The 14,958-nt window shown below is 49.6% G+C and overlaps 1 protein-coding gene across 2 annotated transcripts in view; it reads left to right on the forward strand.

Moving 5' to 3' along the window:
* The window catches only part of PDZK1IP1 (PDZK1 interacting protein 1), a 33,416-nt gene that overhangs the window by 16,247 nt on the left and 2,211 nt on the right, over positions 1–14,958 (forward strand). For both annotated transcript variants that reach the window (XM_019501349.1, XM_019501350.1), the window contains exons 2-3: positions 10,175–10,283; positions 14,383–14,481. In XM_019501349.1, the coding sequence (XP_019356894.1) occupies positions 10,175–10,283; positions 14,383–14,481 (208 nt within the window). The remainder of the gene's footprint in view (positions 1–10,174; positions 10,284–14,382; positions 14,482–14,958) is intronic.

The following is a 14,958-nucleotide window of genomic DNA, read 5'->3' on the forward strand; positions in this document are numbered from 1 at the left end:
GAGATGCATCTGTGGATGCACAACAAGGTGCGGTTGGCCTTCCTAACTGCCTTCCCACACTGCCAGCCCATGTTCATCTTGGCATCAATGATGACTCCAAGATCCTTTTCTGCCTCTGCACTGACAAGAGGGAAGTTCCCCAGCCTGTAGGTATGGTGCTGGTTCTTCCTCCCCAGGTGCAGCACCTTGCACTTGTCGGTGTTGAATCCCATCTTATTCTCATCTGCCCACCCCTGTGACCTGTCTAGGTCTGATTGCAGCCTATTCCTCCCGTCTAGCATGCCCACATCCCCCCACATCTTAGTGTTGTCAGCAAATTTGCACAGGTGCTTTTTACCTCCTCGTCCAAGTCATGGGGATGTTGTGAGGAGTACTGACAGTGACGTGCTTCTAGTGCTGGGGACATGGAGGTATCTGAGCTACGCAGATGGGTCAAACCTGAGCATCCAAACACCCCCTATTGCAAGAGAGCTCAGGTAGCGTTTGGTTTTTTGCAGCCGACAGCCTTGCTGATAATGGGGGCTAAACAGAGGTTAGCTGGGGGCTTTAGCCGTGCCCAAGTCCTCCTTGCTATGAGGATGTCACCAGTCAGTTGGGCTCCAGGCCTAAAGCCTTGAGCCACCATGGTCTGCCCGTGCCCTTAGCAGCCCCACCTCGTGAACAGCAACCCCCCCAGACTGCCTCCTCTCTCCAGAGGTCCCACCTGAGGTCAGATTCCACTATTTGGTCTGTCTATTGTTTTTTTGGAGCTCAGAAATAGCTGTTTCTTTTGTGTGCCTTGGCCAGCTGGGCTAGGGACACAACCTAGAAAGGGAGGTGGGCATGTGGAAGATCTGGGCCAGAAGCATTGCTGGGCTGACCTGATGGCTGGCCCATCCAACCTGCAGCCTCCCATCCCCTGTGGTCATCAGCCTTTTATCCAGCCTCTTGCTAGCACCATGGCTGACTCCTTGTCCTTCAGAGGCAAAAGGTCCTCTCATGCACCCAGCCCACTGTGAAATATGGTTCAGGGGAGGGATAATTAGATGAAACTTGGTTGAGCTTATCTTACCTGGCACGACCAAATGTGTTGTTGATAGTCAAGAAGCTATCCTACCTTCTCATAAGGTCTAGACTAGGGGCGGGCAATTATTTTGGCTGGAAGGCAAGTTCAGGTATTTTGGTGAGCTGTTGCAGGCCAGGGTGAGGTACTGACATAGCCAGGCACGGTGCGGGGACTGGGGCAATTGATCCTATCCACCCTATACCCATTGCTGGGGGTGCCTGATGGAGCGGGTTGGCGGGGTCTTCATGGTCTAGACAGAGCTTTTGACTCAGTGACTTTCTGGGGGAATGAGATCCTCGGAGCAGTAGGCAGGGAAAGCGATGAATAGGTTGCAAGACAATACAGTCCTTCATCTCTTCGTCTGAGCCTCTGTTGACACAGCAAAGTGGACATGAGACTGGAGCACACCCATGCTGACCTGGTTTAGCGAGCACAGATATCAGTTGCAAGGACCCAGGGACTTCTAAGCTTTGGGAACCAGCATTTGCTTCCATCTGACGTGCGGTCGAGTTGCTGTTGTGGGCCAAAACCTCTGTTACCACCTCTTCGTGGTTATGATTACCAGGCTAGCTATCTCTTGGGGCGCTATCACACGCTGCAGTTGTCCACCGGCTTGGCCTCAAAGTCAATAGGCGTTACGCCCACGTGGCAGAAGGCAGACGTGGCTTTGCAGTCGTGACACGGCATACACGCCTCGTGCTGAACTCCCAGGCCCTGGCACAACCATGAGAAAGTGGCACAGCTTGCACTGATTGTGATGGGAGTTGCCACCTCTTTTCGATGCCCGTGCTAACGTTGATCTCCATGGACTATCTACCTGGTGCAAGCTATTCTCGTGACAGGCATCTACAGTTAACCCCGGTTTCCATCCACCAGCACTGATTCCACTCCTGATTTTGGCCCCTCCAGGTACGTTACAAAGGACTGTGTTGTTGCCCTTCCATTTCCTGCAAATCCTCAGATCAGCTGAGGATTTCCTCCTACCGATCAGCAGAAGTTTATCAAGGAGGGGTGCTGACCTCACTCTGAGGTGCCATTATCTGCCCTCTGTTTATTTGTCTGGACAGGTGTGCAGAAAACCAAGAGACCATTATCTAAGGGAGCTTTCTACCGCAGGAGAGGAGCTGTTGTTGTTGAATCACAGGCTGTGCTGCTAACCTTGAGCAAACATTTTACCATCCCATCCCCCCCGCGCTATTTGAGAAAAACACTGTGACTTCATCCAGGCCGTGACCCATTCATCGACCTTCCTTTGTGTCTTCCCTTTTTGCCTAGCAGCCTTTCCTTCCCGTGCCAGTGACACGATTTTAGGTCATTTTGAACCAGGTGCTTAGAAACTGTTGCTTTTCTTGCGCACACAGTTCAATTCCCACTGAATGGGAGTTTCTCCTTGGAGCTCAGGAGACTGGAGGGGTGTTTTGCTCTCAATTTGGAGGGGGCCACAGTCAGAGTCCAGGTTGTATGCTTACAAAATGGTCAGAGGCAGCCTCCCAGTTGGGAAGTCGCAGTGTGCCATCTTCGGTTCCAGCTAGAGACAGCTGTCCTGCCATCCAGCTGTGCGACTATGCATTTGTCATGTCCTGCCATCCAGCTGTGCTACTGTGCATTGCCTAATTCTGCTCCAGGTGCATCTGCAATTGTGTTGGTGGGTGATTCAATGGACCTAATACCACCTAACTTCCCTCAATAGACCTACCTCAAGGGACTTTTACAGAGGGGGAAACTGAGGCACAGAAAGAGAACAAGTGCCTTGTGCATAGGCACCCAGTGATAGAAGAGCGGCGATTGCTTTGCCTTGATAGAGCACCCCCGCACAGCAGTGTCTCTTGGGAAGGGCTCTGCCAGAGGGAAGATAGGCATGAATGAAACAGGCATGTTCAGTTTGCAGAAAAGGCAATTAAAAGGGGCCATGAGAGCAGTCGGCAAATACCTGAAGGGCTGCAATAGGAAGAGGGAAAGCACTTCTTGCCTCTTACTGCAGAGATCAGGACACGCACCGACAGCTTGTAGTTGAAAGCAAAGTAAGTTTATGTTGCATATCAGGAAAATTTCATTCAATGTTACAGCGATGAGGCAGTGGATCAGACTGCCCAGGGAAGCTGTGGGATTTCCATCACTGGAGGTGTCCAAGAAGACATTGGACAAGCATTGGTTAGGGATGATCTGGGAGTGGCTATGCCTGTGCTTCACTAGGAGTATTTCCCATGCTTCTGGGCTTTACTGGTCATCGTGTGGGTCTGGGAAGGACATTTTCCCTCTCTTGCTGCTTCAAGTGTCAGGGTTTTTCTTCTTCATTTATTTTTAACTTCCTCAGAAGCATTGGGTATTGGCTGCAGCCAAAGCTGAGGATTTTGACTGGGCCATGCTTTGCACATACTGGGACTTAAACCCAGTGGTTTCTGGCTAAAGTGTCTTGCTCCTCTGCTTAAGATCAGGCTGATCACCAGGGATCCTGGTTTTCTCCAATTTAAAAAAAAAATCTCCAATTTTCAGTTTAAAAAGTGACTCCAAATCCAAATTTTTCCATGATTAAAATGGAGCACCTCTCTCTCTCTCTCTCTCTCTCTCTCTCTCTCTCTATATATATATATATATAGGCAGACAAGGTTCTCTGTGTGAATCTGATATCTTTTATTAGACCAACTTAAATAGTTGGAAAAAAATGTTAGCTATTTTTTTCCCCAACTATTTAAGTTGGTCTAATAAAAGATATCACCCGAAGAACCTTGTCTGCCTATGTCCTTAGACCAACATGGCTCTCACCTACACCCCTGTGTGTGTGTGTGTGTGTGTGTGTGTGTGTGTGTATTAGTGGTGTTCCATTTAAAATCATGGGAAAATGTGGATTTAGGGTTACTTTTTTTTTAACTGAAAATTGGGGACTTTTTTTTTTAAATCAGAGAAACCCAGGATCCCTGCTGATCATCATATTTGGGGTCAGGAAGGAATTTTTACCCCATGGACAGATTGGTATGGACTGGGTTTGGGGGTTTCTTTTGCCTTCATCCATAGTGAGGAGCATGGCCTTCTTTCATCCCCCAAGCATGTTTTAAGAGCCTTCCTGGCAGCAGGGCTGTGGCCCTCTTGCCTTACCCATGGCAGGGTAGGTTGTCATGCCTTGTGCGTGTGTCAGGGCTAACTCTACATGTAGTTCTGCTAAGAGGTTAGACAATGGATTGATATCGGATGGTTTGGATAGGAGCGATCCTGTCCCAGGCAGGGGGTTGGATTAGATGCGATCCCAGGAGGTCCCTTCCACCCCGGTTCTCTGTGATGCCAAGATCTATTTTACTGCTAGTGCACAGAAAGCAGAGGTATGGAGAGGGGGAAGTTATCTCAGACCAAAGCCTAACCTGGGTTTAATGGTCCATCATGCTCGGCCACTTCCAAGGATGCTTCATCTCTGAGTAACAGATTGAATTGCCAAGACTTGTAGCTCGCTTCCCCAGCTATCGGCCAGCACTTGCTAGGTTGTTCCTTGAGTATAAGCCCTCCTTCAGAGTTAAGTTTGCACCATAAGGCGTGCTTTATGTTGGGTGGAAAAGCCAAAGGTAAAAGGATGTTCCTAAAATGGGACAGAGTAGCGGGAGACTTTGGACTGGTTTGCTGCTTTCCGCTTCATTCACAGCACATACAGAGCCAGGACATTTTCCCCTCCCACTGTCCTTTTGGATGTCTGCACTGTTTTTGCCAAAGTGGATGCCAAAGTTTCAGAGCCACTCCCAGCCCTGCTGGAAAGGGTGGAGACAGGAGTTGATAGATTAGCTGTGACCCTGAAAAGCCCGTTTACTCTTGTTTTTGAGCAGCATGTCGAAATGGCAGCGGAGATCGGGAGGGGTGCATATTGTATCCCCCCGGTACAGACTGGGATCGACACTCATCCAAGCCCGTTTGCAGATGACAGAGCTAGGAACAGGCCCCTGATCAGTTGAGCCCTGTTGCAATGGCCTCTGCGACAGCCTGAGGTTCCCCCCACCCTCCATCTAGCAGGCCCTTAGCATGGCTGGTGCAACTCCGGAGGATTTAGCCCCGCGTCAGCTTTTGTGTCATCTTGCTGTGCTGCTGCGTCCCCCTCCATGCACCGCACAGCTTGCGGTCGGCTGGCTCCCCTCCAGCCTCACACCGCCCCCGAAACTTGGAAGGGGATCACACTAAAAACAAGCAGGAGCGTGTACATAGCTAGCAGCAGAGTATCGCGCCGAACCCACTGGCACCTCCTCTGACAGGTTTGTTATGCTAATAGACCCTCTGTAATCCTCTTTGCAACATCATAATCATTAGCAACGGATTATAACCTCCAAAAAACATTGCAGTTACTTCCTTCTTGGCGGGAGCTGGAGGGCGGCTGTTTGAGGAGGGCAGCGTGTGCTTGCAGGCAGATAGAGATGCCTGTACAAGGTGCTGACAACCAGTGCCTAAGAACGGGGCATGGTGTTGGCATGGTGGACATCGTTGGTGGTATTGTTGGTGTTCCCCGCAGTCCGGTGACTGGTGTGGGGTACTGCTGGCACCTTGTTCCTTCAATATCCAGAGGAAACCTGCTGATTTCATAGAGCCTGAAAATCCTAGGTGGACATGGGTCAGGCGCTGACATGGGAGCCTGGGATCCATGGTCCTGTCCCCTGCTGTACGGACCACAGACTTCCCCTGGGAGCTCAGACAAGCCTCTTGGCATGTGCATGGTCTCTGCAAAGAGGTGCCCAGTATAACCTAGCCTGGCAGGGGTAGTCGTGCCAGCCTCAGCAATCTTTAATCCCTGCCCTTGGATGGAGGGGAGGGTGAGGGACAGTGCCAGGGGATGCATACTCCCTATCTGCAAACCTAGAAATGTGGGGTTGAGTCCGCCCTCTCTGCAGCCACTCTGGAGACATTGCCCTGTGGTAGAGAGCAGGCATTGGGGGTGACGCCAGAGCAACTACATTGGCTCAGGTCCGGCACGTGCAAGTGGGAGTGGGTGGGTGGGGGTGTGCCTAAGAGCATGCAACTGCAGCGCTGTCCCGGGGGACCACCCGACAATTCAGCCGGTTGGCTTGCATGGAGATTTGCTAGGTTACTACCCTCATTCCTGGACGGTTCTTCACCTCTAGGATACGCTGAAGGAAATCAAGAGGGGTTCAGCGACAACAGCAATGAGTGTGTGACCTAGACACAGAAGAGGCAATGGGACCTACATAGGACTGGAAGGGGCCTGCTGGTACAGCATCACTTGTGTATGTCGGACATAAGCAAATGGGAAGGGAATGGGATGTTGAGATGCTGCTGGGTTTTCTACCCCTTGAAATATAGAGGCAGGGAGCCTCTGGGAGACAGCTGTCCTACTCTTTTCCCTGATAGGATGCAGAACTCTCTCCGTCCCTTGGGGAAAGTTTATATTTGAATAAATGGACAAAAGAACTGCTGTACCAGGTCAGGCTAAGCATCCACTGAGGCCCATCTCCTAAACAGTAGCAAGTAGTGGATGCTTTAGGAAAACTATAATAAATGGAGCACGTGCAGAATGATCCACCTCATGTCAGACCCTCCCAGCCACCTGCAGTCAGAGCGTTTGGGGATGTCCTGAGCCAGAGGTCACACCACCGACAGTTGTGGGATGGACCTGTCCTCCCTAGATTTGTCTAATTTCTTTTGGTTTTGAAATCTGTGTACTGCTGCATGCTAAATCTGTGGGCCTTCTCAAGAGAAAAGGGATTACACTACTGGCTTCCACAACATACTGCAGCAAGGAGTTCCCCGAGTTTCATAGTTGTTCATAGGGGCTGGAAGGGACCTTACAGATCATCGTGGGTTTTTTATACATTGTGTAAAAAAGAGGGCCATCTTGTATTAGTTTTAAACCCACCACCTCATCATGTTATTGGCTGCCTGTAGTTTTTGTATTATGAGTCATAGTGTGAATATTTGTATTATGATAACACTTCCCCATTCACTCTTTCCAGTCCATTCATACTTGTGTAGACCTCCTTCATAGGCCCTCATCAGTCGTCTCTTTTCTAAGCTGAAGAGTCTCTGCCATTTCCATCTCTCCTCCTAGGGAAGCTGTTTCACCCCCCATCTTTATTGCCCTTCTCTGCGCCTTGTCTACATCAGGGCAGGGGGTCGGACTCGAAGACCTACTGAGGTCCCTTCCGGCCCTAACATCTATGAATCTCCTATATCTGTTTTGAGATGGGGGAACCAGAACTACACACAGTATCTAAGATAAGGGGGCACCATGGATATCTCTAATGGCATAATAATGCTTTCCGTTGTTTTGCTGTGCACAGTGCCGTACACTGGTGCAATGGAAAGACGCAGGGGGGATTTGCTTTATTTGTGTACGTGGAGAATGCAACACTAGGGATGGGCGTGAGATGCAGAATTTGGGGGCAGGTTGTGATCCCGTTGAGGTGAGGAGCCATCAAGCTCAGGGGTTTGGGTTTTGTCTCATCTCTAATGGAAAACGACATAGAGGAGCAAGGTGACTGGTAGGGAGGGATCAGCTGATTGTCCCCATGTTGAGCTGCAGAGGCTGCAGTCTAGGTCTGTTGTTCTGGAAAGCTCTGCCCTGCCATCCCCAGCCTCCTACTAAGCCAAGCTAAAGACCATCGGGCTTTCCCTTTATGTTGCCTTCCTTGGAGGGTGCTATTGTGGTGATGTCTGAGAGGCTGTTGGGTTAGAGGTGCTTCATGTCAACCTCACCTTCCTGGGCTGGCTGGGACTTCAAGGCTAAGAGCTGGCCAAGTAAGAGCCCAGCTCAGCTGGCATGTGTCCTAGGGTAAGGCCCAGGCTTCAAGATGGGGTGCAGTTCCCCAACTCTATGACAGACAATGAAGCCTTGAGTAATTCCCCAGAAAACTGCTAATTTGTAGAATCATAGAAAATGAGGGTTGGAAGGGACCTCAGGAAGTCACATCTCATCCAACCTACCCATCCCCAACTAGATCATCCCAGCCAAGGCTTTGTCTATCCAGACCTTAAAAACCCCCGAGGATAGAGATTGCACCACCTCTCTAGGTTACTTGTTCCAGTGCTTCACCACCCTCCTAGTGAGAAAGTTTTTCTTAATATCCAACCTCAGCTTCCCTTGCTGCAGCTTGAGCCCATTGCTTCTCATCCTGGCATCTGCCCCCACTGAGAAAAGCCCAGCTCCCTCCTCTTTGCAACCCCCCTGCAGGGAGTTGAAGGCTGCTATCAAATCCCCTGTCAAACTTTTCTTCTCAAGACTAAAAAAAGCCCAGGTCTTCTAAAACTAAATAATCTCCAAACTAAATAATTCTTCTGCACTTCCTCATGGGATACCTAGCTAATCCTCAAGAGGTGAGTTGAGCAAAGCATTTTCATTAGCCAAAAAGTCCTTTCAGTTTTGGGCTGATTGAAGCATTAAGCAAATGCATGTCAGATTTAGCAATTTATACCAACTGAACGGGGGACGCCTGTGTTTTATCAGCATTTCCAAAAATGAAATGTTTGGATTTTTTAAGGGCAGAATGACGTTTCGGTTGCAGTTGATCTCATGTTCATGGAAAGAATGAACAGGGGGTTGTGTTTGGGGCCACACAAAATGCTGTGTTTGATCCAAAAGGAATGTTTTGTTGAAAACAGGGGGGAAAAAATTAAACAATTTATAAATTAAAAAAATATATATATTTGATGTCATCCCTGAATGGAATTTGTTTGCTCACTGAACCTGAGTCAGTTATTTGCAGAGACATTGTCCCGATGCAGTTGGGACACAGCTTTCCAGGTGGACTGCAGTAGGGCTGTTATGGCTTATATTTGTTGGCTCTGGATTTAGACCCAGACCGACCATGATTATTTCCCATTCAATAATAGGCAAATGTGTTGATACACTGTGACAACAGAAAAGAAGCAATACAAACAATCCAGCAATTCTATATATCCACCAAATCCTAGGGCTGTCCTCAGAGTCGAAGTACATCTGCCCAGGATGCAGTCTTCACTCGGAGGCTTTTTCTTAGGTCAATGGCCTGGAGGGGGAATACTGGGGCCCACACCACCCCCTTTGAAGGGGTGGATGAAACAGGCTGGTAGTATGCCCTCTGTCCATGGTGGCCTCCGGGACCCTTCCCAGGGGACGGGGATGGGGGCCCCTCTTGGGGAGAAGGAGGAGGGAGGGACAAGACAAAAGGAGGGACCCTTTATTACTCTCAAGTCTCTGCTTTGTATTCTCCATGACTCTTGATGACTCTTCATCCGTGGCTGTCTCTGGCTGGTGCCTCTCTGTGCTCACATGTCCACATAGCCTTCTGGGCCTTCTCCAAATTTGGTCCGTTCCCCCGAAACCAGAACTATGGGGCCCCTGCTCTGGGCCTTGTTAGCTGGTGTCTTTTTTATCTCACGTTATGGGCAGTATAGCACGTACTCCTTCTGTTCCTAGACTTCGTGTCCGTTAGCCTTGTTGTGTTAGGCAGTCTGTCTTCTTCCAAGGCTGTATGGAGCAGTGCGTGTGTCCTAGACCCAAGCTCTTTAGAAATCAATTAACCCCTGCTGCCTATTAACCTTTCTAATGCTTAGATAGATAGATACGCATGTATCCATCTTTCGATAGATAGATACGCATGTATCCATCTTTCGGTAGATAGATAGATACGCATGTAACCATCTATCGATAGATGGATACATGTGTATCCATCTATCAATAGATCGACTGATAGACAGATAGATATATGCATATCAATTGATCGATCGATAGCTAGTTAGCTAGCTAGATATACACACACCTATAAGCCAATTCCCCAAAAACAAACCTTAACATACCATTTCTAAGTCAACAGTATTCAGCTGCTTTAAGCCAAGCACAGATTTAGGAGCTGGGTTGGGACTAGGATGATCAGCATAATACAAAATGACGCTCTAAGGGCTTGTTAGTCTGCTTTCATGCTGGGGCAGGGAATATCACCGTGCCTTGCTCCCTCCCTCCCATCCATCCTTGCTGGATCCTGGAAATGAGGCAATGCTGTTTCCTCAGAGCAGCCCTGAGTGTGTTCGAGAAAGGACATCCCAGCTGGGGAGCCTGACACGGTGCAGAGGCGTGTTGGCCAAGCCCGCGGCTACCACGCTGATGAGGGCGGTAAATGAACGTAGAACGGAGGGAGCTAAAAGTGACGTCTGCTACCCTTTTCTCCACAGCTGCGAGAAGGCTCCAGCCATGGATGCAAGGACTCATCGCGGTGGCTGTTTTCTTAGTGCTGGTGGCGATTGCTTTTGTGGTGAACCGATACTGGTGCCAGGAGAAAGAGTAAGTGTGCTTCCTCGGCGGGAACTTGGCCATGGCTGATTTGGCGTCACTACTGTCAATGCCACTCCACACAAGTCTCTCCCGATTACCGGGTTGAGTTCTGCAGAGGCTGGATACCAGAGTTAATGACCAGCACTTGATGTGCATAGAGAAGTCAAATGTATTGGAAACTCCTTGATATTATTTCCTGTACTCACACGCACCCTTTCCCCAAAAATCGGCCCTTCAAAATTGGGGCCTGTGTCTATGCTGGACGGGAGGAATCGAAGCATGGAGACACAATAGTATGGCTGCCGTGCTTCTCCCTCCCCTTCCAGCCTCAGGGAGAAAATTCACCCTTCAGGATCGGAGCTGCCAGTGTTAACTCTGTCACAGATGCTGGTGAATTGGCAGTAGTGGTGCCAAAAGCTGCTGCCAATTTGCCAGCAGCGGTGAGAGGGATAACATTTCAGCATGGATGCTCAGGATTCAGCCATGACTCTGGCAAACTCCCTCCCTCATTCGGCCTACCCCAAACAAGTTGCAGGTCTTATTTTGAGGTATGCGGCATGCCAGACAATACGGGACTTACAAACACAAGCACGGTCACACCCCACCCTAGTCATGACCTAGCCTTGTGCCACTTATACCCCCTGGCCCAGCCGGATGGGGAAAGGCAAGTGAAGGCCCCAATTATACTGCCACGTGGAAGCAGCCAATGGCCAAGCTTGAAACTCAGATTTTCAGCTGAGCAGAGGCAGGACAGGGCCAAGCAGAGCAGCTGTTGGACACTTGCTGCAAGTGCCCATTTGCACTGCTTTTGGTAGGTTTGAGCACTTACCCTAACCCTAACCCAACTCCTTCCTAGCAATGTAAAGTGCTCTTGATAGGACGGGTCTGGTCTGCTGCTAAAATCCACCTGCCAGGGCTCGGAGGAAGGTTAGAGAGGAGAGAAGCCCATTTTAATTCACTCGGCCTCCCTTCAGAAGAGACGCTGCTGAAGCTTAGCAGCCTGGCTTCCTCCCGTCCCCAGCAGTTATCAGCTTACGTCCCTGCCTGTCCATGCCTTCCCGTCCCTTGCGCACGTCCCCGTCATCGTTCTCTAGCAAGCGCCTGAGGAATCGGTGCCCCTCATACCATGAGGACCTGAGCCAGCACACAGAAGCCAACCCCCACCGAGCACTGGGCGGGATTCAGATTGAGGATTTGCTTTCAGAGTTGAACGGCTTGGCTTGGATCGAACTGTGAACCAGGCTTTGGTCCAATTGCTACTTGCGACTTCTGCTTTGAATCGACGTGCAAACTCCTGCGGTTGCTGGGTGTGCGTATCGGCATGCATACACATACACACACTCTCCAGACAGACAGACTCCAGGTCACCAGCCACATGAGAGTGAAACAAAGAACATTGCAAAGTGTTTTGCAATGGGCTATTGCAAGGCAGACTGGAAAAACCAGTTAGCGGTAGCAGACATTTCGGATGACAGATTAGTTTTACTGAACGCCATAGGTTTGCATCGCACGTCACTGGCATCGGGGAGGGCTGCTACAGGAATATAGGCTTTGCAACTGTACGTAGTGTCACCTGGACACGAAGGGTAGGTAGACTAAATAGAAAGCCCTTAAAAGTCCAACCACCCCTAGCAAAACGTGACAACCCCGCTGGGAGTTTGCCTGTATAGGGACTCTTGAGCCATAGCTATTAACAGCCTTTACCTGAGCCCAGTTGCACAGTGTTTGGAGGGTTTTGCTATAGCCCTGGAGATGTGGAGTTCAAGCTGTATCCTCATCTCATAAAAAAGCTGCCCTCTTCTTCCTTAGCAGACCTGGTGAGGCAAAGGGCAGGAGATTATGGTGCTACAGGCTCTTCCTGTTACTAGCCCCACAGCCTGTTAGTTTTGGGAGGACACTTGACTCTCCTTAAATGCAGCATTAGTCTCCACCCATGGGACGTGCAGCGAGTGTGTGTTGTGCATCCCCCTCTCTACTCTCTCCAGAGAGGAGCCGATGCCAAGGAGCTTTACCTGGCAGTTTTAGCTCTGGAGGTCCCTGCTTCCATCCCCGAGCTGTTGGCAAAGGGACCTTGGCCGCCTCTTTCCATGGCTGGTTCTCAAGTTCCCTCCTTCTCCATCCCTGCAAAGGCACTGCCTATCGAGGCCTTAACTCCCATTGAGTTGAATGGAGCTGATGGGGATCGGCAACTTCCACAGAAACACCTTGGAGAATCTGGGCCCTGGTAATCTCAAGGAGACAACTTGTCCCATAATCCTTTGCATTGGCTACTGCTGCAAAACCTTCTGGAGAAGCGCTCAAGGCCCATGGCCAGGGCTGTGGTCTGTGACTGGGACCTCGGTGCACGGGACTGGGACGAACAAGGAGAGGGCTGGGGGGAGATGCCGAGATGCGTCCTGCCCTGGGAAGGGAGGTAGTGTACCGGGAATAGCTGCTGAGGAGTCATCTGCAGATGGGATCCCCCTTTTTTTCTGATGGCAGCTGCCCCCTGCAGTCAAACCATTGCCTTCTCCTAATATTCTGGGTTCCCAGAGGAAGGGCAAGGTCCAAAAGTCCACAAGAGGGGCCAACCATGCAGGTGGGCCCCAGCCTGATCTGCCAACTTGAGCGCGCTCTTCCCCTCACTCACCATTGATTTCCCACCTGGATCATAGATTCCTCCAGGGTTTTGTGGGCAGAGGACCTGCTTGCCTCAGTTTCCCCATCTGCCAAAAGCGGCTGAAAAGCGGTCAGCAAGCACTCGGAGAAAACAGAGCGGTTCCTCAGGTGGTGCCCAGGATCGCAGCACTCCCCCGACTTCAGTGGAGCTATGAAAATTTATACCAGTTGATGCTCCTCCTTCCCAATCCGCAGCACCCTGTTGCCTGAACCACCTTAAGGTGGGAAGGGAGGCAGTGTGCACCAATGAATGGCTCGCAATGGGAGTCAGTGGTCCACCCAGCTCTTTCTCTGGCCCCAGAAGAGGCTTCTGGGAACCCCTGTCACATACGCATGGGATGACTTGAAGTAGCTTAGTCTAGTGGAGGTCTCCAGAGACCCAGGCACAGTTTGGTTGACCTTCACACCAACCCACTTTGGACAAGTCTACCACTTGCCGTCACAGCGGGGGACACCGGCATTGACCTGCTTTAAAAAAAAATGCTTTAAGACACATGCTGCAGGAATGATTATTAGAAACTTGAGTACACATTCAGTGGGTGCTGCATGAACCAACTCTTGAGTTTTCCCCTCCCCTTGTTATGAATCACCAGATTCATGAAAGAGCAGGGCAGAGTAAAGAAAAACCCTTGAATTTTGTGGAAGAGCATTGAGGAGCGACTTGTGACCGAACAAGGGAGACCCGCCCAGATAAAAACCCACTCTTGAGTCTCTTTGCAGGTTTCCAGGCCAAAAGGAGTCTTATGATCAGGCCACAGACTGTTTAAAGAAAGGGAAATTAATGCCTGGGTATGTCTACATTGCAGATGGCAGTGCAGTATAGAATGAATAAAGCCAGCTTTAAATGAATTAAATTAAGGTAGTTTAGTGTAGTTGTGTCAACTGGGAGCTCCGTGTGGACTAATTCAGCCTCATTCTTTTTTAAGGCTAACTTACCTCTGTAAGTACTCATCTCTCTGCTTTTGTGAGCGACTTACCCAGAACCAGGGGTGCAAGTTGTAGCCATGTTGGTTTAAGGACAGAGGAAGACAAGGGTCTTTGGGTAAATCCAGTATCTTGTATTAGACCAGCTTAAATAGTTGGACATTTTTTTTCTGCATGTCTTTCTTGTATGCATACCAGCCTCTGGCTTCTTTACTATGCATCCCATCCAGGAAGAGCACACACCAACTGCAGAGACTTCCTCAGCCTGACAAAGGGTATTTATACCCAGAAGCTTGCTAAGAAGAATTTTTCCAATTATTTGAGTTGGTTTCATAAAAGATATCAGATTTGCCCAGAACCAAAAATTCAAAGGGTTTGATAACACCTGGGAATTCATGCTGAGATGATGATTACAGAGGATGAAATTATTTGCTCTGTTGCTTAGTCCCTAGCTGTGTGCATTGGGTCATGCAGCTAGCAGCATTTCTGTTGCATCTAAACTGCTCTAACTGTGCTTCTTGTGCAGCGAAAGCATGGAGTCGGTGGTCACCATCGGAAACAAACCGGAGCCTGTCATATCCAATGGGCACGAGGGGAAGTACTCCTCAAACGTGGCTGATTTCAGGTGAGGGAGCCATTCAAGAGCTTTCTAGTTCTGTGACCCAACGGGTCCCATTTTGTGCTGGGTCAGCGGGGTGGAGGGAGGGTCAGAAATGACTTTCTGCCATCTTTACACCATCCAGATTCTGGGTACCAGGGATCAGAATGGTCTCTGGTTGTATGTTTAGAGAAACCTCCTCATGTGCTAGGGACCTAGCTCCTTCAACTTTCCTCCATACCCCTCCTTCCCCTCATCTGTGTCCCCTGTATGGCCCCCATAACACATGAGAGTTGAGAGGGTTGTTCCTAGTACCTCTGTATGCATCTGAAGAAATGAGCTCAGGCTCACAACAGCTTATGCTTTACATCTCTGATTTAGTCTATAAGGTTGGTCTACAAGTCTATAAAAAGTTAGTCTATAAGGTTTGTCTATAATCTATATGGTTAGTCTATAAGACTTCAGACCAATACCACCTCCCTCTGCTCACTGAATGCAAAAGGC

The sequence above is a fragment of the Gavialis gangeticus genome, unplaced genomic scaffold (genome assembly GCF_001723915.1).
Source record: "Gavialis gangeticus isolate Ggan-Ray unplaced genomic scaffold, GavGan_comp1, whole genome shotgun sequence".
In the NCBI taxonomy this organism is placed as follows: domain Eukaryota; kingdom Metazoa; phylum Chordata; order Crocodylia; family Gavialidae; genus Gavialis; species Gavialis gangeticus.